This window comes from Prinia subflava, chromosome 8 (genome assembly GCF_021018805.1).
Source record: "Prinia subflava isolate CZ2003 ecotype Zambia chromosome 8, Cam_Psub_1.2, whole genome shotgun sequence".
Lineage (NCBI taxonomy): Eukaryota > Metazoa > Chordata > Aves > Passeriformes > Cisticolidae > Prinia > Prinia subflava.
The window spans coordinates 14,007,031-14,035,009 of NC_086254.1; the positions used below are offsets into that span (position 1 = coordinate 14,007,031).

Consider the following 27,979-nt stretch of genomic DNA (forward strand, 5'->3'; position numbering starts at 1 on the left):
TTTTCAGTGCTTAAGAATAGAGATAATAAATAAAGATTTTTACAGGAGTGATGCTGGTAAGGGTGGTGGGAGACAAATACAGCTCCTAGGTTATGAAGCACTCATAGATGTGCAGGAAAGAGAACCTGGTAGCACAGAATAAAGCTCTTTATTCCACGTGTGGGAAGGAGTATCTCATACATACCCTTGGTGTGTTGTGAAAGAAAATCAGCATTGATCCAACCTCCTGCAGCACTTTTTTTTTGTTTTTTCCTCCTGGATTCTCCTGAGCTAGCCCAATTTCTGTTTTCTATTACTGTTATTAGCTTGAGAAGTCTTATCCTCCTCCCTGCTTTGTGCCATGTGGCTCACCCTGGTGACACAAGCAGTACAAATAACTCCTGTGAGTTTTGTTTTCTGCCAGAGCAGAGTTCCCAGCCCTCAGCCATGCCAGCACCAACACCTGGGTGGTGCATCCAGCTGTGAGGATGCTCCCAAACCAGCCCTGGCTGCTGGGACGAGCTCCTGCCAGTCAGTTTGTCAGGATTTGGGTATTCTCCTGGGGAATCCTGTGAGCTGGGTGCTGCCTGGCAGTAATTAACCACTGACGGTGCCTCAGAATAGCTCGGCTCAAGTTGCTGCTGGCAGAGCTCTGAGAGCCTCCCCTGTGAAGGAATATCTCCGTGACGGTAGAGTCGGCGACAAAGTATCTCTATAAGCAAAGTTGCAGGGGTAGCAGGTGGTTTATTGTGAGGGCCTTGCTTGGAGCTGCTGGGCACAGCTAAAGCAGGCCAGGAGAGCAGGAACAGCGAACAGAGAGCCGAGCCCGAATATATATTAAATATCTTTCCAAGTTGAATAATATGAGTTGGACCAACCAATCTAATACAAGATAACAACACATACAGCCAATAGAAATGTCCCACCACCCAAGGCAAGCAGAAGGGGATTGTTTAATCAAACGATCTGGCCCTCAAACGATCTGGCCCTTAGCTTAGCAGGAGTATATTGTTTAATCAAATGATCTGGCCCTCAGCTTAGCAGGTCGTTGTTCACAAGCTGATGGCCCTGCACCCCACACTCTAAATCTCAAAGCTTGCTTTCATTTCTATCTCGCTTGTTGAACTCAGACTCCCAGAATCTAAACCACCGTATTTGCAAGGTCTTTCTACTTCATCTTTCCCAACACCCCTGCCTGCCTGCTGCTCCCCGGGGCTGCCTGCCAAGGAGATCTGTGACCTTCCAAAGGCAGCCCTGTGCCCCAGGGCAATCCTGAAGGACTCAATCCCTGCTGTGGATGCCTCTGTAATCCCCAAGGAAATCAGGGGGCTCATTCTGATGGTGTGGGTGGGCCTGTGGATCTGCAAGGACCCAATCATCCTGTGCTGTGGCAAAGTGCTGCTCCTGCCTCCTGGCTGCCGTGTGGTTGGCTGGTTTCTGTGGCTCTGGAGGAGGGATGGCAGTGACATCTGCCTGGAGTTGAGTGGGAAGACAAGGGCTATCCCCATGAAAAGGAGCTGGCTTTGCTCAGATATTTCCAAGCATCTCGCTCAGGCAGATGTGTCACACCCTTCACCTGTGAAACAAGGAAATCAGACTGTTCCTACTCTGAGTGTTCCTGCTCTGCCCTCAGATGGAGCTCGTGGCTGGCTTCTTGTGAAATTTCTTGTTATTCATATTTCAAACCTTCACCTGTCACAAGCTATTCCAGGCAAAAGCTTCGGAGGTGGGATTAAACAAGTCTGAAACAGATTTCCCCAAATCTCTTGCTTTAAAGCAGCAGGAAGGAGCAGTTTCTGTCAAATGATAACAGCCTAATGTCAGAAGGCAAAAAAGTCAGTCGACAGCACCTGGAGCTGCTCAGCCACGGGTTTCCTTTGCTCTCAAAGGTGCCTGCTTAGATCCTGCCCAGTTTGGGCTGTGCTGGCAGTTCACCTCTTGTTTTATGGTGCTCCAGATGTGTGTGTGCCATCTACCTCCTGCCCACAGCAAGGCAGCTTCTAGGAGTTCACACTTAAAACATTTCAAAAATGAAATTGTATTTCAGGCCTTAGGCACACACTGACGTGGGTAAAGCATTCTCCACTCAGGATCAAAAATAAAAGAACAGAAAGGCTTGAAGCACAAAAACACAAGGGTCATCATTTTAGAAATGTGGCAGTACTAGAAACATGTTCAGGATTGCAAATCCAAGCCCCACACAGGCTTCTGAGGATCAACCCCACCCCTCTGCTGAACAGAGGCATGTTCTGTGAGCTGGATTTGTCAGAGGTGCCCCTGGCTGGGAGGGTGCCCAGCCTTCCTTCCTCCCCACCTGGACAGGTGCAGGCTGAGGCAGGGACAAGGCTGTGACAGCAGCTGTGTGAGCCACTCCTTCACATCCCAATCTGCCTCTGGGAACCTGTGGAATCCCTTTACATCTGCCAGGTACCCTGGCACATACTCCTCCAGGCCTACAACAATAAAATGTTAATTACTGATTTGTGGCATCAAGGAAGTTTCCAATCCCCTTCAATGCCATGTCCTTATGATTTAATTCCTCAATTTCCTTCAAGAGAACTCCAAAGGCAAGCTTAGAAACAGTAAAAAATAATCGTGTCAGCTCCAGTCCTTTTCACTGCTTTCATCCCATTCCGCAGGGAAAGGGCTCCTGGTGCCCAGGCATGTTCTGCCTCTTCACAAAGAGAATTTCACCCCCAAATTGTTACCCCTTAAGCACAACAGTTAAATAAAGGCAGGCCAACGAGAAATTCCACATGCTGGCCCCTTTGAAAGCACCCTTGGTATTTGAGGGAGTAGCCAACACTTCCCTAAGGAATGGGAGCTGCTGGAGCTGCAGTGGGAACAGATTCATCTTCTGCCCCCACCACAGAGCAAACCCTTCTCGAGCACTGCCCCCATCAGAAGAGATCTGCACAAAAAAGGCAAGAGTGAGACACAAGGCCAGGACAGTGAAGGAAAGAGGGATTAGCAGTGAAATTTGGTCTGGCCACTTGCAAAGCTGTAAAGTGCAGCAGGATGGAGTTTTGCTTTTCCTTTTGGGAACTGTGGAGGTCTGAGGAGGATGCTCTGAAATGGAGAAGGAGGGTCTGGTGATTACCAGATCTGTCATCTGGCTTGTCAAACCTTTGCATATCATAAGAAATACAAAAAATAGAGTTAAACAAATAGATGTGTACCACAGGTAGAGATCCCCCACTGTCATCCTCCCCTGCCTGTGGGTCAGAACACTGGCTGTTTGTGTTCCTCCCTGCAGCCCTGAGAGCTGAGTTTGGGATGTCAGCTCCCTGCTGCTGCTGCTCCACAGGCTCAGAGTTCTTCCCTCAGTCACAGTCACAAACAGCAGCCTGGGGCTGCAGAAAACATCCACACATCTGTCACGACTCCAGAAGTCTGGAAGATGAGTTCTGCTGTCCCCTGGTGCCAAGCATTGACCTAAGAAAGAGGTGGCAAGGGAGACAGGAATAGCGAGGCCTGAGGTGGCTTTTCTGTCCTCAACCTTCAAGGTTGTGGCTGCAATGTTGTGGTTCTTTCAGTTCCTTTAAGCTAAAGATTGACTGTACCTTTGTACCTGAGGAAGAACAGACAATCCTGTGCCCCTCATCCACTGGAAGGTGATGTGAGGACTGTTCTTTGGGATGCATTTCCTGGATAATAAACCTGCCTCTGCCAGAAATCGAATTCCAGATGCTCAGACTGTGATCCATGGCAGCAGAAACAGCACAGGTTCCTTTTTCAAACACTTCCACACACCTCACCTCGGCGATAAAATAGGAGAGAGTCTCACAAATTGAGGGATTCTCAGTGCTTTTGGGATTTAGGAGAATGCTTGTGGCTGGGAGATGTCTGAGTGCCTAAAGTTTCGGGACTGACAAGCTGTCACAGCTCTTCTCAGGCATGAAAGCATCTTTCCAGCCTCAAAAACAGACAAGGCTCAGCAGAGTGCCCAGGAAGGGCTTGCAGCATCTCAAAAACTTCCATATTCCAGATAGTCATGGAGCCATCCCGGGAAGCTGCCACCAGCAGCTGGCAATCAGGACCCAGTGCCACCACTGTGACAGCAGCCGTGACACGGACAGAAAAGGGACATTTCTGAGCTTGTTTATGTGCTGTGCTTCCCCAGCTGGAACCCCTGGTCCTGTCTGAACCCCGCAGTCTGTGCCAGGAGCAAGATTAGGTTCCTGCAGACATATCTAGGTCAGTGTGTGCTGTTGTTGTCCTGACGACAAAATGACCCACTTTCCCCTCATTTGTGGAAGCAGTTGCCAATGGGGCCGGGGCATGGCCAAGCACAAAGGCACAGGACCTTCCTCCTGCCTTTGTCTCCAAGCTGGGTCCCTACAGAAACAGGGGTTTTCTCCTCCTTGCTCTGTTTGTTTCTTGAATTTCATTCATAACAGATGGATAATTAGAAATATTATTGGGCTGTATTTGCCCCAGGAATGATCCTGCCTTTGAGGATAGGTATGATCCTACACACAGCCCTGTGGAAAACACAGCAGGGTGAGCACAGGGTAGGGACAGACCCTGCACCAGCTCAGGCACTGCTGCCACAGCTGCCCCACGAGCTCCAGGTACGAAGGCACCAAGACAAGAAGCCTGGCCAACACTTCTGTGTGGATTATCCTCATCCCTGAGAGGGCAGAGACAGAAAAACCTTTTAGAGAGAGCCCGTGAGAGCAGCCACGGCTGTATTTCTGTGATGTACAGTGTGAAGTGAGCCGAGCTGGCCTGGTCTGGTAATACAGGGAAGGCTCCAGTGTAAAATCTGGGAATGTGATGGTGTGGATTTTTCCCTGAGGAAGGAGTGGGTATTGTAAGGAGAAGACAGGAGCAGCACTCTGTGCCCTCTCCTCGTTTGCTTTAAAGCTGCAAGGAAATCCAGATGGCTGACAGTGCAAGAATCGTTTTAGGAATGCCAGAATGGATAAATTGGTCACTGGTTTTAATTCCTCATGAAAGTACTTTTACTTGGAAAGGAAAAATCCGGTTCTTTCCCAAGGTGAACACTTGTGTCCCATTGTTGTCCCTGAGATGGGTGTTACCTCCAGGGCTGTGTGTTCAGCAGGCTGTAGGTTCAGCACACATGGCAAAGTCATCAGCAACACTCCCCATTCCAGAGGCAGTTATTTTACAGCAGATCCAGTTCGTGTTCCCTGCGGGGAGAAATGCTGTTAGAGCAGAGAACATCAGCCCTGAGAATGCACTGTTATTCTGAACAGACTGAGGTAAAAAAATGCTGTTTTGGGGAAGGAAGGGATGGAAGGATGAACAGCCACCTGCAGGGGAACTGGGACGGCTCTGCTGGGGATGTGGAGAGTTCCCATCATCACAGTTCCTTCTGTAACCTTTTAAACACTCCATAGTTTGGGGTTTTTCTGAATTTAGTAGATTTTTAAATATGCTTTCTTCTTGGTGTTTGGAGTATCTAGATCATTTCTTTCATCTGCTAAAGGAGTGTGGTGATAATTCTGGGATAACAGTTTGTAGAGTTAGCTTATCTCTCCAAGCTTCCTCCTCACAGCCCCGCAGAAAGGGTGTGACCTTACCTGTGGCTGTAGGCACAAAGCAAAGCACACCTCTGTACTCCCCTTCTCCTTACCCAGCACATCTTTGTAGCTCCTCAATTCCTCCAGCATGAAGTAAATAAAGTGGAATTCTCTCAGCTTCCTCAGGTTTGGGACAGTGTCAGAGAACCAGAGTGGCTGAGGGGTGACCTGGCAGCAACCAGAGCAGTGGGTCTGAGGTGTGGTGTGTGGATTGATCTGTTTATTTTCACAACCCCGGTGCCAGACACCCAGCTCTGGTACAGACACAGCACTTCCAGGGCTTCCATTGTTTTCCTGTTGGCAGGAAATGTTTTTCCCGATAAATTTCTCTTGCTGCAATCTAAGGCAGGCTGCCTTTCTGCAGAGGAATAATAAATTACTTCCTCCCTTGCTGCAGTAGCATTTTACATGTGTGAAGAGTGAATGACAGAATGACAGAGTCTGGAAAACTTCTTTAAATCTCCTTGGTTGTGGATAATAATTTAAAGAATATATATATGTATCTATCTATCTATCTTAAAATATATATAAATACATATATATATTGATTCTCGGAAGCACTGAATAGAGTTAGTTACTATTGTTTCCATTGTATTTTGATTTCAGACCCTCTCCAGCAGCCTGGAGAGCACAGACCTCTGGCCCAGAGCTTACAGGTATGGAAATACCTGCTGGTATTCCTCACCTTTCTGTCAGCACTCAAGGTCCTGCTAATGAGTGGCAACATAAGAGATTTCTTCATTCCCCAGCTCCAGGTTCCCTCATAGAAACCTGCCAGGGGAAAATGCCTGTTGATTTGGTCTGGCTTTGATAGATAATGATCCTGCACCACTTCAACAAATTGCCTGGGAGGAAGTTCCATGTCTGACAGCCCATTTCAGCAAGGGAAGTGGGATATAGGAGAAGGAATTATTTATCCCCCTCCTGGCTGTTGACACAGACACCCACAGAGGGAGGGTGAGGGGTTTTCTGGCTGTCCTGAACCACTCACCAAACATCCTGCTAGCTCATGGCAGTGCCAGCTGAGAGCTTACCCTGGATAAGCCATGGAGATCATTTCCTTCTCCAAGTAATCCCAGAACATCTCCTTCAAGGCTCTGGTTTAGACAGGCTGCCAGGCATGAGGGGAATGTTACCCTTGCTAAATATATGTAAGAACACATTCACAGGCTTAAAGAACTGAGAGCTTTGGCTGTGTTTAGGCAGGTTGTCTATGGACAGCAGGAAATACAGGCTGTTCCACCAGACCCAGCAGCACTCACCGTGAGGGAGCAAAAGAGCCACGAGGATGGAGCTGTGGGACATCTCCTGTGTCCCACACAGACAGTGGCTGTGCCAGGCAGCACCAGCTCTGAAGGAGAGCTGGTAAATGCCCATTTTTTGCTTCTGGAAGCCCAGCTGGAAGAGGAAGGCTTGTCCCCCTGAGGGAAGCTCTGATGGAAATAGGCCCTTTGAGCTGGGCTTATCTCTTGTGTGTCTGATGCCCAGGGCAGCCCCAGCATCTCCTCACCTTCTTCACAGGACAAGGGTTCCACTTCAAAGTGTGCCCCAGCCTCAGGCACAGCGTGCTGGGGGCTGTTCAGAGTGTCAGGCTCTGCTGTGGGATTGGAAATGGTGCTGTGGGCCCGTGGAGGAATCTGTGGGCCCCATCAGCAGGCAGCAAACTCTGCACAGAGCCCAGGAGCAGCAGCAGGGTCTGTGTGCCACAGGGGGAGACTGAGGAGGAGTTTGCTGAGGATCAGGACTAAATCACTGCCAGCCTGCTTGGTCTGGAGTGGAGGTGGTGACAAATCAACTGTTCAGCAGGTTTAGAACAAATGTCCCTCAGCAGGCTGTGAGGGCAGAACAGAGCTGGGATGTCCCCAGCAATAGTCACAGCACTGTCCTGCCCTGCAGCAGTCTGCACCTGCTCAGATATCTGCACATTCCACAGCCTGGTGGCCCATAAAGGATGAGGATTGTGTGGGGTTTATCGTTGTTCTGCCTAATATGCTGGAAAATGTTATCCAGTAAATTCTGTCTCCCACAGGAAAACCTCCTCAGGCTCAGAGCTGTGCAGTGGCCCAGCTCCTGCAGAACCTGCCCTGGCTCCTCACTGATCTGTCCTTGGCATTGAAAAGTCCCTAAAACCTGGTGATTTGTGACATCAATGAACTGCTCACAAAGTTCTTTCAGGTATTTATTATTGTCCTTGTGCTGAGGGTTGCTGGAGCCTTTAGTGCAGGACACAGTTTGTACTGGGACGTGCTGGGGACAGTGGCTTGGAATTCTCGCTGTAATGTTGCTGAGCAGCTGTTCTGCTTCACTGTCTGAACCAACCTGCTGGGAAAGATGAAACAGGAAAATCTTACAAATATGATTGCTTGGCAGAAGATTTGGAGAATATGAAACCTATAATAGAAATAGAAATTAAATGTTTGAGATGTAAGACGCCAAGCTGTTAGTTACTGTACAACTGGAAAACAATGGTTTAGCCAGCTGAAGGAGAATCTCTTTTGATTGAACAATACCCTTAGCAAATAAAGGAAAGCCAAGGGTCATGGAGACCCTGCCAGTTTGGCAGAGAAGAAAAAAAGGGGTCTACAAAGTAGCTTTTAGAGTTTAAAATATAACACAGTATGGTAATGTAATAGTTCTAATGGGCTGTATGTAGATTCTATAGGATTTGTGCCTTATACTGGTTGGATGTTATAAATTAACATATTCAGCACAGAAAAAGATAAAATGTATTGTAATCAGAACTGAGGTGTCTCTCAAGCAGGATTTGAGTTGTGACTGGCAACTTTAAGCTGGTTCTTCTTACCCACCACCCAAGATTGCTGCAATTTCATCTATGCAATAAAACAGCAGCTTTATTAAGAGCTGCCTGGGAGTCCTGCATCTCTTGTCCAGGCTCTTACACCAACCCCTTTTTCCAGCAGCTCACTGGTTATCCTTTGTCTGCTTTGCCTCTTGGATTCCTCAGGTGTCTGTAGTGGTTGCTCAGAAAACCTTGCAACAGGTAGGCAAGGGCTGGTGTTCTTGCACTGCTGCAGTTGTTGGGAATGCTGTAAATTTCCTGACTAATTTTTAATTAGCTGTTTTAATTAACTGTAAGCAGTGCCCACTTTTAGCTTTTTTTCTTAGCAAAGTTTCTTCACTGGCTCGTCTTGTTACTTTGATCACAAAATCACCAAAACCTCAAATTCTTTAAGCTAACACCGACCAGCTTCAATAAACAGAACCAAAGCTTGGACATCTGGGATCTTAAATTTATGGCCCTTAAAGGACTTGGAATAATCAGAAGATACAGAGGAGATTAAGGCCTGGAAAGCTGGAAAGCTCTCCCCATGTGAGAGAGATAATAAAAGAACTAAAGAATGTGGACCAAATTAACATGAAGAGTGAGAAATCAATAACCAGTGGAGGATAGAATTCTAATTAACAAAGAGAATTATGTCACTTGGAACCAATGAACATTGATTTCTTTGTTTGCTAAAAATAAGTGACAAAGTTTTGTGTCAGGGTCTGTGTGGAGGTTGGAGCTTTGTCAGCCACACACACAAACCCTGGACAGGAATAAACAACTCCTGATTCACTGAAAAGGCAGAGCTGGGGGGGTTTATTTATCCCAAAGCTTTGGTAACACACAGACAGCTGGGATGGGGGCTGGATGCTGCACCTGGGGTTGCCAGGGAGGCTCAGAGAACTTTCTGGCAATTCCAGCACCCCTGTGGCTCCCTGCTGGATGGGGACATCACCCAGCCTGTCCCCTGCTCAAGGACGAGCCCAGAGGACACGTCCAAGCATTTCCAGAGCTGAAAGGGAGGCACTGGAAGCAGAATTACTTTGGGGGCTCTGGCCAGTGCTGTGTCAGATTGGTTCTGGGATGGAGGAGAACCACAGGAACAGGCTGAGCCTGGGAATTGTGGCTGGAGCTGGAGGCTGGGCCAGGGAAGGGTGAGACCCTGGGAAGGGTGAGACCCTGGGGAGGGTGAGACCCTGGGGAGGGTGAGACCCTGGGAAGGGTGAGACCCTGGGGAGGGTGAGACCCTGGGGAGGGTGAGACCCTGGGGAGGGTGAGACCCTGGGGAGGGGCAGCATCCACTGTTCAGGAGCCTGGAAGCACAGGAGGAGCTCAAAGTGCAAACCTGCAGTGCAACCTTTGAGCGGTGCCTGCCTGGGGACAGGGAGCACTGGAACCTTGGTGGGTGGCTCTGCTGAGAGCAAAACACTGCCCCAGTGTCCCTGCGGTGTCACTGCACGGGTGACACGGCTCTGCCGGGCTCTGAGGGCAGAGCAAACCATGCAGAGCTCAGCTGCAGCAGTGCTGGCTCAGCTCTCATCCCTGTCCATCTGCTGCAGAGAAATCAAACTTGCACAAATACTTAATGGGTTATTTATTTACTTGTGTTTTCAGTTATACCCCCTGAGACTTGGTGTGTTCATTCTCTTGGTTCAGCAAAACTTTCTCCCTTTTTAAAGCCAAAACAACCCAAGGAAGCCACCTGGCACTTCTGCAGGTGCCTGAGCCTCCCCTGGTGCAGGGCTTAAAGCTCTGGGCGTGGATTTCTCTTCAGGGCTGTCACCAAAGGGCTTCAAGGACACTGAGCTGGGCTGGGGAGCTCCCAGGGCTTAGGAGGAGAGAGGAGAGGATTTCAGACAGAAGCAGGGAGCTGGTGCCAGCCTGCAGTGACACCCTGCTCTGGCCCTGCTGGTTGCTATGGCATTTTCATTTCTGCTTCTTTGCAAGGGGGATTTGTGTTTTTCCCTAGCTACTGAGCAAACCCTGGCAGTATGGAGGACTAGTCACTACTAATGTAAAAACAGTGATATGGGAATAATTAAATTGTTTAATTTTTAGAGGAGTCTGAACATCAGCAGCAGAGAATCACAGGAAGGTTTGGGTTGGAAAGGACCTCAGAGATCATCCCATCCCAACCCCCTCACATGGGCAAGGACAGGCAGCTCTGACTGCCAGAACTCTGCAAGAGACACTGAGATATTCCAAATCTCTTGCTAAGGATTTGTCCTGTGACAAACCTGGGGATCTGGGGTCATGGATGACCCAGTAAACAACTTGGTCTTTCAGGACAGGGAACCTCATGACTGCAGGTTATTTGCTGCAATATTTCAGGCCTATATTCTGCCACAGAAGGATCTCCTGTGTTCCAATAGCCTCTTTTATGCTAGAAATTCTGTGTAAATTAGTGTAATTAGGATTAAATTACCCCTGAAGTATATCCAGTGGAATCTAAACATGGCACCTTTTTTCCAGTTGAATACAGAAATGAAAGGATGATATAAACCCTCATGCCCAGGTGTTTGAAGGTGATGAGCCACCTAAATCAACCCACCTCAGCTTTAGAATCCACACAACTCAATCATAAAAATACACTTTATTCAAAAGTTCTAGGAAATTAATACAGCAGTATTTGACTTCTGAGGAGATGGAAAACCTATAAGCATTTTAGGAATATTTTTTGGTCCATCAAGTGCATTTTGATGGACTTTGGACAGGAAAAACAGGAGAGAAGTGGCTCAGACATTGGACCTTCTCCAGGAGGGCATCACTCCCCACAGCCAGGGAGGATTTGGGCAGAACCCCTCAAGTCAGGAACATGAATCACAGAATCATTAAATAGGATCCTAAAATATCCTGAGTGGGAAGGGACCCACAGGGATCATGGAATCCCACCCCTGGCTCTGCACAGCACCCCAAAAATCCCACGCTGTGCCTGGGAGGGTCACTGAGAGCAGCCTGGTGCTGGTGGGAGCAGCCCTTGGACAAGGGATGGAGGGACAGGACACAGGGAATGGTTTCCACTGCCACAGGGCAGGGCTGGATGGGATTGGGGCAGGAATTGTTCGCTGTGAGGTTGGGCAGGCCCTGGCACAGGGTGCCCAGAGCAGCTGTGGCTGCCCCTGGATCCCTGGCAGTGCCCAAGGCCAGGCTGGACAGGGCTTGGAGCACCCTGAGATGGTGGGAGGTGTCCCTGCCATGATTTTTAAGACCCAAAATCCCAAGCCATTTGGGTTTTTCCAAACCATTCCATGATTCTATGATTTAAAAAAAAAGAACATGAAAACTCTGGATGGAGACACTTTTGACTGCCTGGTTACAGAATACAGCACAGCAGCATTGATCCAGAAAAACACATTTCTTACACCTTGCTGCAGTAAATCCTCCATCCCATTTTAAGCCCCCCCACTGTGCTGTTGGCCAGCTCAGCAGTGAGAAAGAGCCCAAATAAAAGGAAATTCTGCTCCCAGGGAAGCTTTTCATACACAGCCGAGTTTGAAATTCTTACACTGCTTCCCCTGCTGTGCCTTTTACAAGAGAGATTCCCCCTTTCCAGAAAAATCTGTGTGACATCTTTTAAGTGATGTATTCACTGAATTAAATCAAACAGGGAGCTAGGAAAATTTCAGATAAATTAAGGCAAAGCAGATAGAAAGAAATTAAGCACACACATGCACACGACCACAGGCATGAGAGCTCTCTCCCAGCAGCCTCTCATGTTCACTGATACATAATATTATGTTCATGGATACTTTTCATACCTGCAAAATTTAAATATATAGGGAATAAAAACAAATATATATATTTATACAACAAATATTAAAGTATGTTTTATCACATGAAATTGAAATTACTTCAGAACTGGCATATTGTCTCCCTAAAATTATGTAAACTTTCATGGCATTACAGAATCATGTGATAAAGTAGTACAAGAGGAGTGCTAAAATTAGGAATGGGATGGCTCTGTCTGCAGCTTTCCTTGGGACTGGCCTAAGTGAAAAGTGATCCCTGCTGAAGCCTGTGCCAGTGTCAGAGAGGAAAGAGCTCCCTCGGGGTGGGAATTCTCCTGTCTGCACTGCTGTCCCACAGGGAGCAAGGCTTAGCACAAAGCCCTGGAATAATTCATGAGCTCTCACCAGGACTGCAGGAGTTAAAGGAAATTCTTGTGTCACTTTACACTCCAGCCCACAGGAATTCCAAATCTTCCAGTGAGTGGGTTTAATTTATTGTCTTTTAGTGAAAATTCACTCACACTTTACATCCTTCATCCCAAAACTGTTCCCAAAAATGCGTGAGGTGTAACACACCTTGGGCAGGTAACACACCTTGTTGTGCATAAAATCCCAACACTGTCTGTGTCCTTACACACTGACTAATCATAAAATCCTTAAGGTTGGAAAAGACTTCCAAGATCACCGAGCTCAGCTTAAATTTCAGCTCCTCTGCAGTTCTCATGGATTCCTTCCAGAAGCTGCAGCTCCAACTGTTCTGCAAACACGGATTTCTCTGTCTGGGCTGGAGACACCTCCCTGTCCAAACAGCCCATTCACCACCCTGCACCCCTGGAGGAGATCCTCTCCTTCCCTCGGGAGTCACTTTCTGTGGAATTGAGAGCCCCTCTCAGCCTGTGCTTTCTTCCTTAAAAATGGAGTCCGAGGGAATGATTTTCACAAGGGGGAACTGAGTTTTGTAATTCCCGAAAATCTGAGTCACTGCTACCCACTGCCAGTTACCACTTTAGGAGCTCAGTCTGGCAACAGTGTCCCAGTGGGCAGAGGAAATGGGAAATATTTGAGCATTGTCCAAGAGGAGAAGTTCTCCACAAACACTTCTTGCTGTTCCAGCAGTGGACGGGAATGCAGCGTGTGTTGTGCAGGGTTTTGGGAAAGCCTCGTGCCTGGAAGTGCACAGGAGTGCCTGGGCTGAACGTGGCTTTGCTGTCAGAGCCATTAATTCCTGATTTAATGCAGAATTCTGCCATCCCTGCCCCTTCCTAAGGCACTTTCCCTCCCAAATGAAGCTGCAAACTGCAGCTTCCCTGCTGAGCAGCTGTCTCACAAACCCAACACAAGCAGGGAGTGCCTGATGCTTTCAGCAGCTCCAGGACTTCTCAGCTGCTTTACCTGAAAAAAGCTGAGCTGATAAAGATTCAGACCAGGCTGGAAGGCTGGGAAGGAAGAGGAACCATCATCCCACAGAGGAGATCCTGGCACGTGTCTGGATTGAGGCTCGTGGTGCTGTCTGGGCTCCCCAGGCTCCCTCAGCACAGATTTCTGCTTAAAGTGGAGATGAGTGTTGGCAGTGAACACCACTCTGTGGTGCCTCTCTCCAGAAAGCTTTAAAGAATCCCTGAGAAAATTTCAGCTGCTTTGATAGGAAATGGTTGACTGGAACTTCCCTGCATCCTGGCAGGATCCGTCAGTATTTGAAGAGATCTCTATAGCAACCAGTGCTTGGTGCTTGGGCAGAATCCTGGGCTCTTCCCAAGGTGCTGGGTGTGCTCCCTCTCAGGTGCTGCACACCTGAGGTCCCTTCATCCACCACCCCTGACTATTTTAGAAATAATTTTCTGTATTTTACCACCAGCATCACCAATGGTTCAGATCCTCTCAGCAATTTAAAGCAGCATCCTTAACACCCTGTGAGCCTGTGCCCTGCCTCTGCCTTCTGGCAAGCTGGGCAAGAGTGAATTTACTAAAAAATGTTAATGCAAGAGTGAATTTATGGCAAGTTATGCCAGTTATGGCAAGAGTGAATTTACTAAAAAATGTTAATGCTGTGCACAATTATGGCAACATCTGGAGTGGGGAACCACCCCCAAAAGAGCAGCACGTGGGGAAAGATAGGAAACAAAAATGTAATCACTTACAAAAAGCCCAGCAAGACAGAAATCAGGAGAGAAGAAAATCCCCTTCCTGAGGGATGCTACAGCTGACAGCAGAATTCCAGAGGCAGGAGCTGGTTGGCTGCTGCTCCTGGTTTTGTCATCAAGGGCAGGACAACATCCCTGGTGCACATCCCTGGCTCGGGGATCCGTGGCTGCTGCAGTGCTCAGGGGCAGGAAACAAGGAGGGAAAACCCATCTTTGTCCAAATGCCCTTGGAATGCAGAGGGAGATGTTATAAATGCCAATAGGATATTCCAATTAAAATAATAATTTTGTTTATTAATAAAGATCAAATCACAGAATTTCGATAACCCACCAACAGTGGAGAAACCGTGAGATACAGGGCCTGGCAGCCTGCTGTCTCCCCCAATGGTTCACCCTCGGCATTTCCCGGGAAAACTCTGTCAAGTTTCTCCACTCTTGGTGGGTTATCGAAATTCTGTGATTTGATCTTTATTAATAAACCAAATTATTACTTTAATTGGAATATCGTATTGGCATTTATAACAGAGAGAAAGTGCAAGAAGCCCTGACAGCAAAGGCAGATGCTGTCCTGCTCACAGAGCATCCTCCGGAGTCGCTCTTCCCCTTTTCCAGGCTCTCCAGCATTCCCAGCACGCTGCTGGTTCACTTTGTTCCCATCCGTGTTCCTGTGGGTGTTCAGGACAGCTCTTCCCAACAGGAATGCTGCTTTTCCCTGTGCAGACAGGGATGGTGCTGCCAGCCCAGCACATTCCCTCACTCAGGACCACTTTCTGCTCCTCACAGCAGCCCATGATCGATCATTTCTGTGGAGTTTTGGCTTTTCCAGGAAAATGAACTGAGCATGTCAGAGAGAACAGTATCAGCCAGAGCAGCTGCTGTGCTTTTCCTGTTCTCTCATGAAATGAGATTTTAGAGGGTGGTGTCTATCCCTGCCTGTATCCCTCTGGCATGCAGTGGAATAATTAATGAAAAATCAGTAATCTGCATTTATGGGCTCCTTTTGCAGACAATACCTGATTAATCTCCACAGTCCTCTACCCAAATAAGAGGAGATTAACCAACATCTTAATCTGTCATAAATCAAACAGGCAGGGAGCCTCACCTCGAGAGACAGACAAACAGCACGGAGCCTACATTAGGGTTTAGCCTACATCATTCTAAACCTAATTTAAGCCAACACCAGGACTCTGAAGTCGTGGATTTTTAGGCTGCATTTCAAGGCACCGCAATCTGGGATGCGTTCCCTTCTCCCACTGCATCTCCATTGTCACTGATGGCACCAGTTCTTGTCACACACAAAGAAATTCAGCTTTGCTCGCTGGTTTGGGCAGCTGGGGGCAGTGGGGCAGGAAATATACATATTATTTTATATGTATATATATATATAAATTATATATATATAAAATATGTAATTTTTAAAAAATATATATTATTTTATATATATATATCCCCCTGCAGAGGTTTTTTTGGAATGCCAAGACCTGGCAGCTCCATTGAGGAGCGCCAGGGGCTGGGATGATCGGGAGGCAGCAGTTTGCTCCCTGCAGGAATGCCGAGTCTGCGTTACTGGTTTGGGGGAGCTCGCTGTAATTTGCAAATCAAAACCAGACGAGGAAATCTTTTCCGGGGATGTTCTGGATTTCCTCGGGCTATAAAAATGTTGAAGCCTCCGAACATCTCAGACCTGCTTTCCTGCATTCCAGGGCTATAGCCTACCTGTACCCTAAGGCTAAGATGGAATCGCTGTCTCACACCGATTCCTCCTGACATTCACAAGCTCTTTCTAAAAATTCCCTCCCCAAATTCGCTTTTGGCAAGTGAAGGAAGCAGATAAGGAAATATAAATGGCACTTTTTCTAAGGATAATGTGTGAAAGATGCAAATGCACAAGTGTGAAAGAGAGCCCAGACTCCAAGGTATTCATGACTGTTGATCTTAGCACTATCAACATCTTTTTGTCGCAGATGTCATCACAGAGGTGAAGTGAGTAGCAACTGTGACTCAGGACGGCAGCGTGGGCTCTGGCGTGACAGGGAACCCATTTCTCACTCTCTGCCTGTTCCCGGAGCCAGCAGCCCCCAGCAGCTTGTTCAGACTGCTGCCTTCGGAGCAGGATGAAATCCTTAGCTGGGAGGGAATTTTGTGGGTGTTTACCAAGTCATGTTGATGTCTGATGAAATTCAAACCCCTTTAATTGGCATTTCCTTGTGGTGGATGGGCACGAAGGATGAGCCAGATGCCTCGGGGCCAATACTAAGAGCATCCCAAAGAGGAAAACATCAACCCTTTGTGCAGAGTATTTGGCATCAGCAGCCTGATTTCTTGTCTGTGTCTTGTCTTCCTGGAGGGAAGCAGCTCACATTAAACCCAAACTACCTTTGAGACCTTTCTGGAAACTCTTGTATAGATGTATATTCTGATTTCTTGTTATTTGGGAAAAGAATTAAAACGTCTTGAAAGAAAAATCTTTGTTGCTGCAAAAATCCTGGGTATTTAAGGCCATAGGAAATGCCATTTTATCCCAGCCTTACCTTCCTTATCATCCTCACAGGAGCCAGTTACATCCTCTAAAAAATAGCACCATAAAAGAGAGAACCATAGCTAAGGACCAGATAAAGCTGTGCTGCTCTGGAACACATAAAGCTCTAATTTTGAATGCTTTGTGTGCCCTTAGAGCACCGTGAGCAGGCTGCAGGAAGGAGCAGGCATTTGGCAGCTGAACACCTGGCAAGTGTTAAAAGGAACAACTGCACTGCTCAGGAGGCCAAGGTAACATCCATCTTCATCCTCTGGGTCTTTCTGCTTTGCTGGATTGCATGATTTGTTTATTCTTTGGACAAAGCATGCACAATGTAAATATTGGCATAAATAACAAAAGGAAAAGTGCAAACCAGGAGCACTGGTTGCTCTGGCTTGGTGCTCTTGCACTGGCTTTGCCCTTTCTTACACAAATTGAAATTCTTTCCTTTGCCCTCCTCTTTCTGTTACTTCATTTACTGTGAAGAATTATTAATGTAAAAAATTAATTTAAAAATATCCTCTGGGTTTGTTTGTTGTTGTTTTTTTTTTAATTACAAACACATAAAGCCTGTAGAGCTTTCCCTATCTGTGGAGCTGATCTGCCACGATGGAAAAGCTGCAGGCACCGGGGAAAGGGAAACCTGTCAATCCCCACGAAATGCTGAAACAGCAATTGAAACATTTGCTTTTCCCAGCAGGCACCCAGGGCCTCTTTGAGGATTAAACCTCCTGCTAAATTTAGCCTGGGCTGGCTGGAGTCAGTATCAGAAGTTATCAGATCAGGACATCTCTGGAGGGAATGACGTCTGTCCCTCTGTCCCGTGGAAGTCTGAGCCCTGCCAGGCTCCTGTCCTGCCCTGGGCTGAGCAGAGCTGGGAGCTGGGAAAATTCTGTGGAGCCAGAGACTCCAGAGACATCGTGGGATTCTTCAGAGGACGTGAAAAACCTGCTCTCATCAGCCTGTTCACTTAAAGTCCTGAGCAAAATAACCCTGAACTGGATGTCACAGGGCAGGAGAGTGCTTAAAGCACCTGAAACATTGTGAGCCATTATTTCCTGAGTTGTTTATTCAGTGTGAGTAAGACTTGCACTGACCTTTTCCATTGGAAAAGGATCACACCAATGGAAATTCCCTTCTCCAGTGCAATTTACACTCTCATCTGCTCTAAATTTAGAAGTGCTTATTAACATTTTAAAAGAGTTAAATCTGTAGGGGAGATGAGAGGAACCCTTCAGAATATAAACAGGTTTTGCAGATTCTTCTTTGGGTCGATTGGCTGTGTCATTCTTTCCTCACCACTTCCACCTATGAGCTGTGGAAACAAATTACTCCTTTAGGAAACACCCCACTCTTATTTTCTTTGTTTTAGCAGATCCTGAAGGAAGGAAGGGTCTGGATAGGGCAGGTGGGGCTTCCCAGAGGTGCTGGAGCAGCCCTGTGTCCCCACAGCCGTGGTTAAAAAGTGCTTTTCAAAGGCCCTTTTTGCTGCTTGGGATGAAGGACAGCAGGCTGGAATGGGAGCAGAGTGCCAGTGCTGAGCCAGGGAAATTCAAGACAAATTCCATCTCTCTCCCTGGGAAAGGCTTCACTGAGTGGAACTTGTGACTCCTCTGTGGCTGTTGTCTTCTCAAAACTGACCCCACTCCTCTGGGGTACTCTAAAGGTGTTCAGAGCTTGGGTTTTAACCTCCTTTGGATTATTTCTTCGCTCTGTGTTTGATTAGAAGCTGTGATTTGACTCAGTTTGATTTGATTCAGGGTCCAAAGACTCTGAAGAGCAAAGATTCTGCACTCAGAGAGCAGAGCAGCAGCTATGGGACCACACTAAATATTCACTGCAGAGAATTTTGATTTCTTTCCAGTTTTAAATACTGATACTCCACATAAATATTCTGGAACTCTGTACGTGTGTGTAGATTTACCAGCCCCTGGTAAATGCCCTCCTCCGTCTTACAGTGACAAAAGGAAAAACAGACACAACTGCTATAAACACCAAAAGAATTCATTTCCTTATTTTCTTCCCTGAAATCTGAGGATGTCTACTCTGAGAACACCACCACAAACACCTTTCACCCTGTTATTTCCATTTATAAAATGTTCAGACACTGCTGTAGCACACAAAATCTGATTTCCTTCTTCAATCAGAATCATTCTGTCCCCAGGTCCTGGTGACACAGAGTTCCTTTGTGCCTGGGACTGGGAAGGGTAAAACAAACACAGAGATTTCCTCAGGTGCCACTGGACAATCAGAGTCACTTCACAATTTTTATTTGTTGACGGCTTTTATAAAACAAAATTCCCCTTGGATCAGACATCTCATAAAACATTTATTCAGTCTCGTGCATGCCCGTGACACATCAGGTTCCAGCAGAGCAGGAGCAGGCAGTGGAGCTGCCAGGCAGAATTGCTGCTCTCTGCTGAAGGGGAGGAAAACTCACAAAATTAAGGCACTGTCAAACCCCACACCCACAGATTACCTGACCTTTCCTCCTGGCTTTCCTCTGCCTGCACACAAGGATGGTTTCTTATCTTTAATTAACCGTCAGTTGCAATTTTGAACGGGGACACACACACACACAAACCCTCACTTCTCTTAAATCCCGTTTCCATTCCCAGCTGGAATGGAAACAGCAGCAAACCTCACTGCTAGGGATGGAAAATGCCCAGTGCTACATCCCAGGCTTGCCACTCTCACTGTGGTGATCACAGCCCTTGGAAGATGCCATTTAGAAGAACAAAATCACTTCTAACAACAGCTTTGAACTACTCTAAAAGCCAGTGTTCACTAAGCAGAACACGAATGAGCTGACAGACCCCTCCTGAGCCATGAGAGGCAGCTCAGATTCTTCACTCACTGGGCACAAGCTGCATTCACAGCCCAGCACTTTGGCCTACAGAAGGTAACCAGGATTTTCAGCTGATGTGCTTTTATCAGTCCTTTAATGTAGTTTTTCATCAGCTGGTGTGAAATGCCCTGCTTCAGCCTTTCTATCTGAATTTAAGGATATAGGTTTGTTCCTGCATCCAGGAGTGTTCAGGCTGTCCTGGAGCACAGCAGGATCACTGCAAGCCCAAACCAGCACGTGGCTGTGGGCTCAGGGCCACAATTAGAAATTCCAATTGCAACGTTAAAAAAAAAAAAGCCAGATTCAGGTCCATGACTCAGGTGCCCTGGCAATTATAAATAAACAGAAATAAATACTTACACTCACACACACTCTTCTTGTATCCCACAGGATTACAAACAAACCAGAGCCATGCTTCTCCCCTGGTTCAATGGGATCAGGTTTGGGGTGGGACACACAGCCTGGGATGGTGACAGTGCCAACACACGGCACTGGGAGCACTTCACAGCTTCAGAGCTCTTCAAACACAGACTTGGCTCAGCAAATTACAATGTCCTGACCATTAAATCAGAGGGAACTGAGGTGAACAGGGTTTGGCTCGGCCAAAGGCCATGTCCTTATTGCATTTGAAATGTCACATTACTTGGAGATATGGCAGGTGTGGGAGCTGGGAAAAACCAGACCAGGCTCACACCAGGCCATTTAATTTCCTCCAGTATGAAACCTGATTTCCACATCGTGTCTCAACAGTTTGGTTTTTGGCAGACACTGAAAAGGTCAGTGAAAACTCAAAGGAAATTATGAGTTGCAGGAGCACAAACCATTCCCTCCATTCATAAATAAACACAGCGAAAGATTTTACATCAATTGAAAATGCTGCATCAGATTTGCTGAGAGCTTGGGAACTGGCACCCACTTACCACCCTGGCACAAAGCAACAAATCCCTGAAAATCTGATCAGAATAGAGAGGCAGAGACCAAGAAGCAAGCAGCAGCACAGAGAGCAAAAACGAAATTCAGGGACCCGGCTGGCAGTGTCCTGGCTTCCACCTCTCCTCTGGAGTCTGAGAGAGAAGGACTGGAGCACAAAGGAGGTCACAGGTGGCTCTGAGACTCAGCCCTGGAAGGATTTTCTTGGCCTATTTTCTGCGCCGTTGCTTTTTTATTCAGCTTTTTTTGCCTTCCGTTTCCTCGTGCCTTCGTTCAGCTCCTCTTTGGACTTGGCAGGAGGAGGAGGAGGGTGGGAAACCTCGTGGGAGGCGCCGTGGTGGTCGTGGTGGTGGCCTGGGTGCCCACTGGAACCGGAGCCAAAGAGGACAGGGCAGATGAGATTTTCCAGAGGAGCAAAAGGGGAGGCGTGGGAGTGAGTGGCCGTCATGAAAACCTGCCAGGCAACAGGGAACACTTAGAGGTGACACAGAGAGAGGAAATCCTGACCTGAGAGCACTCCACTGACCACTCAGAAAATCCCTGCTGCTACATGACTCGAGGCACAAGGAGCTGCTCGTGTGATGGAGAATTCAGCACTGAATTTCCTGAGCAGATCCTACAGCCAGTGAATCCTGCAGGGGCTCAGAAAGGTGAATATTCCCAGGTTCTGAAATTGGCTGGCAATAAAGGTGTTGTAAACTTACCTTGCAGACTATCATGAACATGGTGAAAAAGAAGATGAGGTTGGCTTCAGAGATGGGGAGCCAGTGAGTCTGCTGCAGAGTGAAGAGGACTGTGCCATACAGACTGGCCTTTGTAGGGCTGGAAGAGAAAGAAAGAGGTTTTCTGGAAGGTTTGCACCCAGCCCTGACTGGCTCTTTCATTCCATTCTTCATCTGACTGGGAATTTCCAGGCTGCTGACTTACAAGGACATGTGAAGAATTTCATTTGTTTCAGGCTTCCAGACCCCACGCAGCAGCTGCTCAAAGTTCGACATCAAGGCCACACCAGAACCTGTGAGAGAGAAAAACCTGTCAAAGAGCTGGAGAGGGCTCTGGATCCTCAGGGGGACAAAGGGTTCTTGACATTTTCCCCAAATTTAAAAGTTAGCCTAAGCCAACAGAACAGGGGAGATGCTTCCTTGACTTTCTACCGAGTGGATTTTGATGCAGGGAAAAGGCGTTTACCTCTTGCAGTTACTGATGTTCAAGTGCTTGCTCCAAACACAACCTTAAAGAAAAACTGATTGGCACAACCCCCTGAGAAGACCCAGGTGAGGTCAGAGCTCACAGGAGAAAGAATCAAGAACTCCTGACTCCACTTCCTCAACTGTTCTGCGAGGCTGCACAAACACACGCGAGGTGGGAACTGAGCCCACCCCACTCCCTGCTGCTCTCCCTGAGCTGTCCCCAGAGTGTCCCAGCCCTCCCTGCAGCCCCTGGAGTGTCCCAGGTGTCACCTTTGACCCATCCCGTGGCCATCATCACGAACCACCCGTGGTGGTAGAGGTGGTGAGCGTGGTGCACGCCGGCCGCGATCTTGCGCACCCGCACCACCTCCTTCATGGCCACCAGCACCAGCTTCAGGGGCAGGAAGCTGGCACACTTGTAGAAGAGGTTCATGGGGCAGAAGAACATCAGGTACCTGCAAAAAGACAACAGATTTGTTCTGAGCTGGGATATCAGGAGAGGGGTGGTGTGGCAGATTGAGTTACGGCAGGTGGGGGTGAAGGAGAAGTAAAATCTAAAGAAAAGAAAATATTCCTAATTTCATAGCTAATTCCAAGGGGAAAGCATCATGAGTGAAGCCTCTCTATAGCAACAACTCAGTGAGGCCTCAGGAGCTCAGAGAGCCCTCACTACTAATACTCAATCTTGAGTAAAACCCAGTAATTTTAATTCAGAATTTTTTAGAAGTTTGTGTCTTGTATGGTCCAGAACCATCAGCTCATACAGGACATGAAGCTACATACACTGAAATGATAATACAGAGAGAGGACAGATGTCAAATACTATTTTTTTCCAGAAGACTGTCATATTTTTCAGCCCTGAAAAAAGATCTTTTTATTTGCTCAAGTATAGAAAACTAGATGGCTGAGGGATTTACTAAGAGACTTCTGTTCACGAAAATTTCATTCTCAATGCTTCCCAACAATGCTCATTCTGCCACAAAAGCACCTACAACCCATACACACTGGGGAAGTTAAAGGTTAATTTGTGCACATTTCACCAACACAACGAACAAAACGCCCCCAAATCTTCAGGATGTGCCACTCCCTGCTCTGTGTGGGCACCGTGGGTGCTGCTGCTCCTGGGGTTTGGCCCTGGCTCAGCAGTGGCTGCTATGAATAGAAGTGCCCCAGCCCAGATAATCACAGCATTAGGCAGCTGCTCAGGGAAACTGGGAACCAGAGCCAGGAGTGCAGGAGCCTCAGAGGCTGCCTGAGCCCAGCTCTGCTGTCCCCAGTTAGTCCCAGTGAGATCAGAGCTGTGTCCCACAGGGAGACACCTCCCTGTACACCTCCCTGCCCAGCAGAGCCCCTGGAGGGGTGCAGGGCACTCACCACACTGCCGTGGCCAGGATGACGCTGGAGTTGTGGCTGAAGTGGCCAACGGGTGCCTCTCCCAGCAGCAGATCAGCCAGGATGTAGCTTCCAAAGCAGTGGAGCATTGCACAGAGCCAGGAGGCAAAAGGGCTCCTCCGGGACATCTCCACAGCTCCTGTGAAAAAAATCAGGAATTACGGAGTCACCAATGCTGGAAGGGACCCTAAAGGCCCTCTAGGCCAGGCTCAGTGAGAAGATGGATCAAGGAATTAAGCAGGAACTTCAAGACCCAGTGAGAGAGAGGCTCGAGTGTTCTCCCACAACGCAACTTAAAGAGAAGCGCTTGTAAAACAAAATACGAAAGTGTGAAGCCCAAACAAGCACCAGAGATGGTCAAGAAATGATCACAGCCTGCAGACCCCCCAAAAGGTCTCACATGAAAAGAGTCATTAGAAATTTAGGAACTGGCTGAGAGATTCTCTCCTTTATTTGCTGCTACCAGAAAGCAATTTTTTTCTTTAAATCAATGTCTTTTTACAGTCTAAAAATAAAATGCATACTAGTACCATTCTCTCCACTGCTTCAACCTAGGTGCCCTCTAGAATTCATGAACAATCTGTTCAGCTCTTTCATTCATAAGATAACCTGCAAAAATAGAACAGGAATTCTTAATCTTTATTTGAGAGAAGAGGATTTGAGGGTTCTTCCCTGCTCCTGTACTAGTCTGGAAGTACTTTGTGGTCTCCTCCCACAATCTGCTATGGCCTTTTTTTAAATTCCTGTAGCAATTTTCATCCACTTTGGTACATTCTGAGGGAAACCTCCCAACAACATCAATGCTGTGAGGTAGTTTCATCACCTTAAACTGCTCCAGAATCCTTCATGCAGCTTTTCAGATACAAAACTCTGTTCAGTGAGCAGACAAAAAGGGAAAACGCTAAAAATGTTATGTCAACATGATTACCTGGTACACTTTAAACAGCAGTAAGTGGATCAAATGAGCCAAAGCTGAGAGTGCCCAGGCTCTCCCATCCTCGGGGACATTTGAACCAGCTCAAAACACAGCGGCAGCGAGACAGCTGCACCAGCCGAGCCATGAAACTGGTTCTATAGGAACCTGAGGTTTAACTTGAGGCTTAAATTTAGTAACACTTGTTTTTCCTTGGCTCCACCAAGCCATGCTGTCTCCAAGGAGGAAACAGGACGGTTCTGTCCTGACTCTGATCCTCAGCCCAGGAGCTGCGGGATGGGAGCACTGCAGGAATCCGGGGAAAAGCACACCCCGGCCTCATCCCGTCCCGAGTGCATTCCTGGGCTTGCATATATTTAAAAGCTATTTTTGTGAGGGCTGCCTGTTAATTGTTCGGTTCAGGACACCATGCTGGAAGGCAGCTGGGAGGAATCCGGCCTGGAAAAGCCAGCGCTTGTTTTTACAGGAGTTTCACGGGAACAGCGCGGGGATTGTGCGGCTCGGAGGTCGCACAACACCGGGTTTGAAAATCACTCCCGAGCTCGGCGTTGGTTTTCCCTTCAGCCACTGTTTAGTCACAGTGGAACTGCTCGAAACAGAGCCTGAGGACCGCACACTTTGTCACAAACAGAGGGAAAGTGGCGTTTGGAAAAGACCGAGGCACAGCCAAGGCAGAAGGTGAAAGCCAAGGCGCAGATCTATCGATCTGTGCAAGATAAACCCCAGAGAACAAACAAAGCAAGGTCAGCTCTGGCGCCTGAGAACAGCTCAGGGCATGGTCCAGAGGGTGGGAAAAAACAAGGGTTTACTTCCAGCCCTTTTCTATATAAATAGAAGGAGAGTACTGCCACAAAAATATTCAAGCCAAGGGACTGGCCAGAAACGCAACTCTCAGTCCTGGGGTGGCAGCCAAGTGACCGAACTCAAATACCTCAGTGTGGAATCCAGTCTTAAACAAAATCCGAGATTATTTCTCAAAATCAGAGTCACGGGTTCGTGGGGGTTTTTCCTGCTTTCAGCCACAGGTGTGGAGCTGTGGCAGGGCCCGTGACAGCGGCAGGAGCTGCCGGGGCCGGCACAGCGCAACCGGAGCTCCCCCGGGCCAGGGGCCGCACTCACCGGGCTCGTACTTGAGGTAGAGGACGGAGATGATGAAATAGGCGGTGTCGAACAGCGGGAACACCGGCAGGGAGGCGAAGGCGGCCGCCAGCTCCCCGAGGGGCAGCGCCTCCGCCAGATCCATCGCGGCCCGGGTGGCGATCCTCAGTCCCCGGTTCTCTGTGCCCCGGCGCGGCTCCGCGGGCCCGTCCCGGATCGCCGCTGGTTGCGGGCGCTGCCCGGGCCGGGCCCCTCGCTGCCCGCGCTGTCCGGGCGCGGAGCCGCCGCCGGAGCCGCCGGGGGAGCGCAGGCGCCGCCGGCCCGGGCAGCGCCCGCCCCTTCCGCTTCCCCCCGGCCCCGGAGCCGCCGCCGGAGCCATGATCGGGGACCTGCTGCTCTGCGGGTACCGGGGCCGGGAACCGCGGGCGGCTCGGCCGGGTTAGCCCGGCCCGGCCGTGTCTGACCCTGTTCCCATCCCCCTTCTCGCCCCCCTTCTCCCTCTCCATCCCCGTTCTCCCTCTCCGCCTCTCTTCCCGGGCCTCACTCTCCTTCCCCGTCTCACTTTTCCCATCCTTTCACCTTCTCCCCTTCCCCGTCCTCCTGCTCCTTTCCCCATTTCCTTTCCCTGACCTCTTTCACCATCCCCGACCCTTTTCCCTCTCTCCATCCCCGTTCCTCCTCCCCGCCCCGCTCCCCGGTCCTCTCTCCCCTTCCCTCTCCCTCTTTTCCCGTGCTGCGTTCCTTCTTCCCTTCCCGCTTTCCTGTCCCCCTTCCACCGTCCCCGACCTCCCCTTTCTCCCTCCTCATTGCCCTTTCCCGACCCTCTTTTCCCGTCCCCCATCCCTTTCCCCGTCCTCACTCCCCTCTCCTTCCCTCACTCCATTCCCGACCCCTTTCCCGGTCCCCGTTCCCCTCTCCATCCCCAATTTCCTTCCCCATTTCCCATTTCTCTCCCGCAGGACGCTGCTGGTGAACGCCGGTGCCGTGCTCAACTTCAGGCTGTGAGCGAACGGGGAGGGCGGGCGGGGGAGCGGGGAGGGATTTTTGGGGTTCGCCTGCCTGACACGGCCCCTCTGCCCCGCAGGAGGAGGAGGGACACGGAGGGATTCGGAGAGGAGCCCCGGGAGCCCACGACCGGTAACGGAGGGGATGCGGGAGCCGGGCACAGGATGGGCTTTTCTGGAGGAAACCCTTGGCCAAACCACGGCTTTTCCACCCCTTCTTGTTTTGTTTTGTGAATTGCTGTGGGGCTGGAATAACTGTTTTATTGGCTTGTAAACTGTAACGTCCTGAATGTCTTAATTGTCAAACTGAAATGAGAAGAAACACACAAAAAGCAGATTTCTTTCAGCGTTTTTGACTATAGGTACCTGTGCTACAGAGCTAATGCTCTGCTCATTCCCTGATTGCCATTTCCACCTGGAGCACACCTGTGTTGCTTCCTTGTAGCTCTGCTGGTTAAAAACCCCTTTGAACTACAACTGAGTTTCCCTTTTTTGCAGTCTGACCCCTATTTATAATTTTTTTGTCATTTTGCCACGTATCCTTACAGAGTTGCACTGGACGGAGCATCCGTCCTTCACCTATAACCTCAAATTTCAGTCTGAACTTTTTGTTGTGGTTTTATTTCCTTTCAGAGTTGCTTGTGATTTTCAGGCAGTGTTGAAAATGTGACTTGTCAGGTGTGTTTTCCATCTCAAAAGCTTCTCCTGTTGATTTCTAGGTGACAACATCAGAGAGTTCTTGCTGAGTCTCAGGTATTTTCGAATCTTCATTGCCTTGTGGAATATCTTCATGATGTTCTGCATGATTGTGTGAGTAACCCTGGGCAGCACCTTCTCACTTGGTTACAGAAAGTTGTGTATTGGCTTTTCTCTTGCACATAAATCTCTTTTCACATCTGTCTCTCCCACTCGATTTTTCTGTAGTTCTTTTTCATTTCACTTCTTTATTTCAATTTTCAGATATGGGTTGATCTCAGGGTTTTTTTGCTCATGTGGGCACCTGTAGTGCCTGAACACCACCTGTGCCAGCACCTGAATCATTCAGCCTCAGGCAGGGTGCTGCTTGTTGGGGGTTGCTCAAATCAAACATCACCTAGGTTTAAATTTGAGGATGTTTTTCATTTTGGGGTGGGTTGGAAACCCACCAAGTTAATCAGATTAAATCAGCCTTGCAGTGGTGTGGCTGTTTCTCATCTAATTTCTGTTTTTTTCCTGTTGCATCCCCCAGGTTATTTGGATCTTGAGAGCCACCCACAGACACGTTGGAAGAGACTTTTGGATGGGAACAAACTTTTCTAGAAAAGATCCTGATGCTCTCCAGCTGCAGCCCCGGGCCCGAGGGGAGCTGGGACACGCTCGTCCCCTCCAGCTTCCTTCTCTGCCGGGGCTTGGAGCCACAACCTTCACATAAATTATTTCAGCTTCACTGAAAGAGAATTTCAACTTTGTTTTTCTAAGCTCAGAGTGAGGAGCAGGGGAGAATTGGAGCCAGTTTTAAACCTCTGCCTTGCCAGTCCCAGCTGGGGCTGTGCCAGCTCCTGTTCCCCCTGTCCAAGTCACTCTCCTTAGTTCTCAGTTTTGTGTAAAAATTGAGCTGTGTTCTTGTAACTTCTCACTGTTCCATTAGTTTTGTTGGAGGTGTAGAAAAGAAATATTCAAGAAAAATAATGCCATTCTCACCTTTTCCCTGTTTTCCCCCCCAAAAAAAGCTTTTTACATTAATATTTCAAATATTTTTTTTCTAAGAAATATGTAAGGGATTTTGAATGAGGAAAAGGGCAAAAATTATTCTCTAAGCCAATGTTAAGAGATAATTTTGGAATAATCTTGTATTTGGTTGAATAAAGTTGTTCTATTTAAGGGTAAAATATATATTTGATGCT

General features: G+C 48.3%; 2 protein-coding genes and 1 long non-coding RNA gene across 4 annotated transcripts in view; 2 read left to right on the forward strand and 1 right to left on the reverse strand.

The window, feature by feature from the left end:
* Positions 1 to 19,284, forward strand: part of LOC134554330 (uncharacterized) — a 21,810-nt gene extending 2,526 nt beyond the window's left edge. For both annotated transcript variants that reach the window (XR_010081218.1, XR_010081217.1), the window contains 4 exons: positions 6,135 to 6,184; positions 7,558 to 7,703; positions 16,859 to 16,951; positions 17,398 to 19,284. This is a non-coding gene — a long non-coding RNA (uncharacterized LOC134554330). The remainder of the gene's footprint in view (positions 1 to 6,134; positions 6,185 to 7,557; positions 7,704 to 16,858; positions 16,952 to 17,397) is intronic.
* On the reverse strand, positions 18,949 to 25,471 carry TMEM38A (transmembrane protein 38A). The gene is made up of 6 exons (XM_063403347.1): positions 25,114 to 25,471; positions 23,043 to 23,199; positions 21,939 to 22,123; positions 21,406 to 21,493; positions 21,183 to 21,300; positions 18,949 to 20,932 (listed from the first exon to the last, which is right to left on the reverse strand). Exons 1-6 carry the CDS (start codon positions 25,469 to 25,471, stop codon positions 20,711 to 20,713), a joined length of 1,128 nt encoding a protein of 375 aa, XP_063259417.1. The 3' UTR covers positions 18,949 to 20,710.
* Positions 25,448 to 27,970, forward strand: SMIM7 (small integral membrane protein 7). Its single transcript, XM_063404883.1, has 5 exons — positions 25,448 to 25,495; positions 26,052 to 26,093; positions 26,177 to 26,229; positions 26,816 to 26,906; positions 27,325 to 27,970. Exons 1-5 carry the CDS (start codon positions 25,470 to 25,472, stop codon positions 27,338 to 27,340), a joined length of 228 nt encoding a protein of 75 aa, XP_063260953.1. The 5' UTR covers positions 25,448 to 25,469; the 3' UTR covers positions 27,341 to 27,970.
* The last annotated feature ends 9 nt before the right edge of the window (positions 27,971 to 27,979 follow it).

What these genes read in the sequence shown, in the direction of transcription:
- SMIM7 (XM_063404883.1), top strand. Translation starts at nt 25,470, where the DNA reads ATGATCGGGGACCTGCTGCTCTGCGG. An exon ending in GGGGACCTGCTGCTCTGCGG is followed by an intron (nt 25,496 to 26,051) that starts GTACCGGGGCCG and finishes TCTCTCCCGCAG; the next exon opens with GACGCTGCTGGTGAACGCCG. An exon ending in GCCCCGGGAGCCCACGACCG is followed by an intron (nt 26,230 to 26,815) that starts GTAACGGAGGGG and finishes GTTGATTTCTAG; the next exon opens with GTGACAACATCAGAGAGTTC.
- TMEM38A (XM_063403347.1), bottom strand. Translation starts at nt 25,471, where the DNA reads ATGGCTCCGGCGGCGGCTCCGGGGCCGGGGGGAAGCGGAAGGGGCGGG. An exon ending in ATCCTGGCCACGGCAGTGTG is followed by an intron (nt 22,124 to 23,042) that starts GTGAGTGCCCTG and finishes GTCTTTTTGCAG; the next exon opens with GTACCTGATGTTCTTCTGCC. An exon ending in TGTTCATGATAGTCTGCAAG is followed by an intron (nt 20,933 to 21,182) that starts GTAAGTTTACAA and finishes GTTGCCTGGCAG; the next exon opens with GTTTTCATGACGGCCACTCA.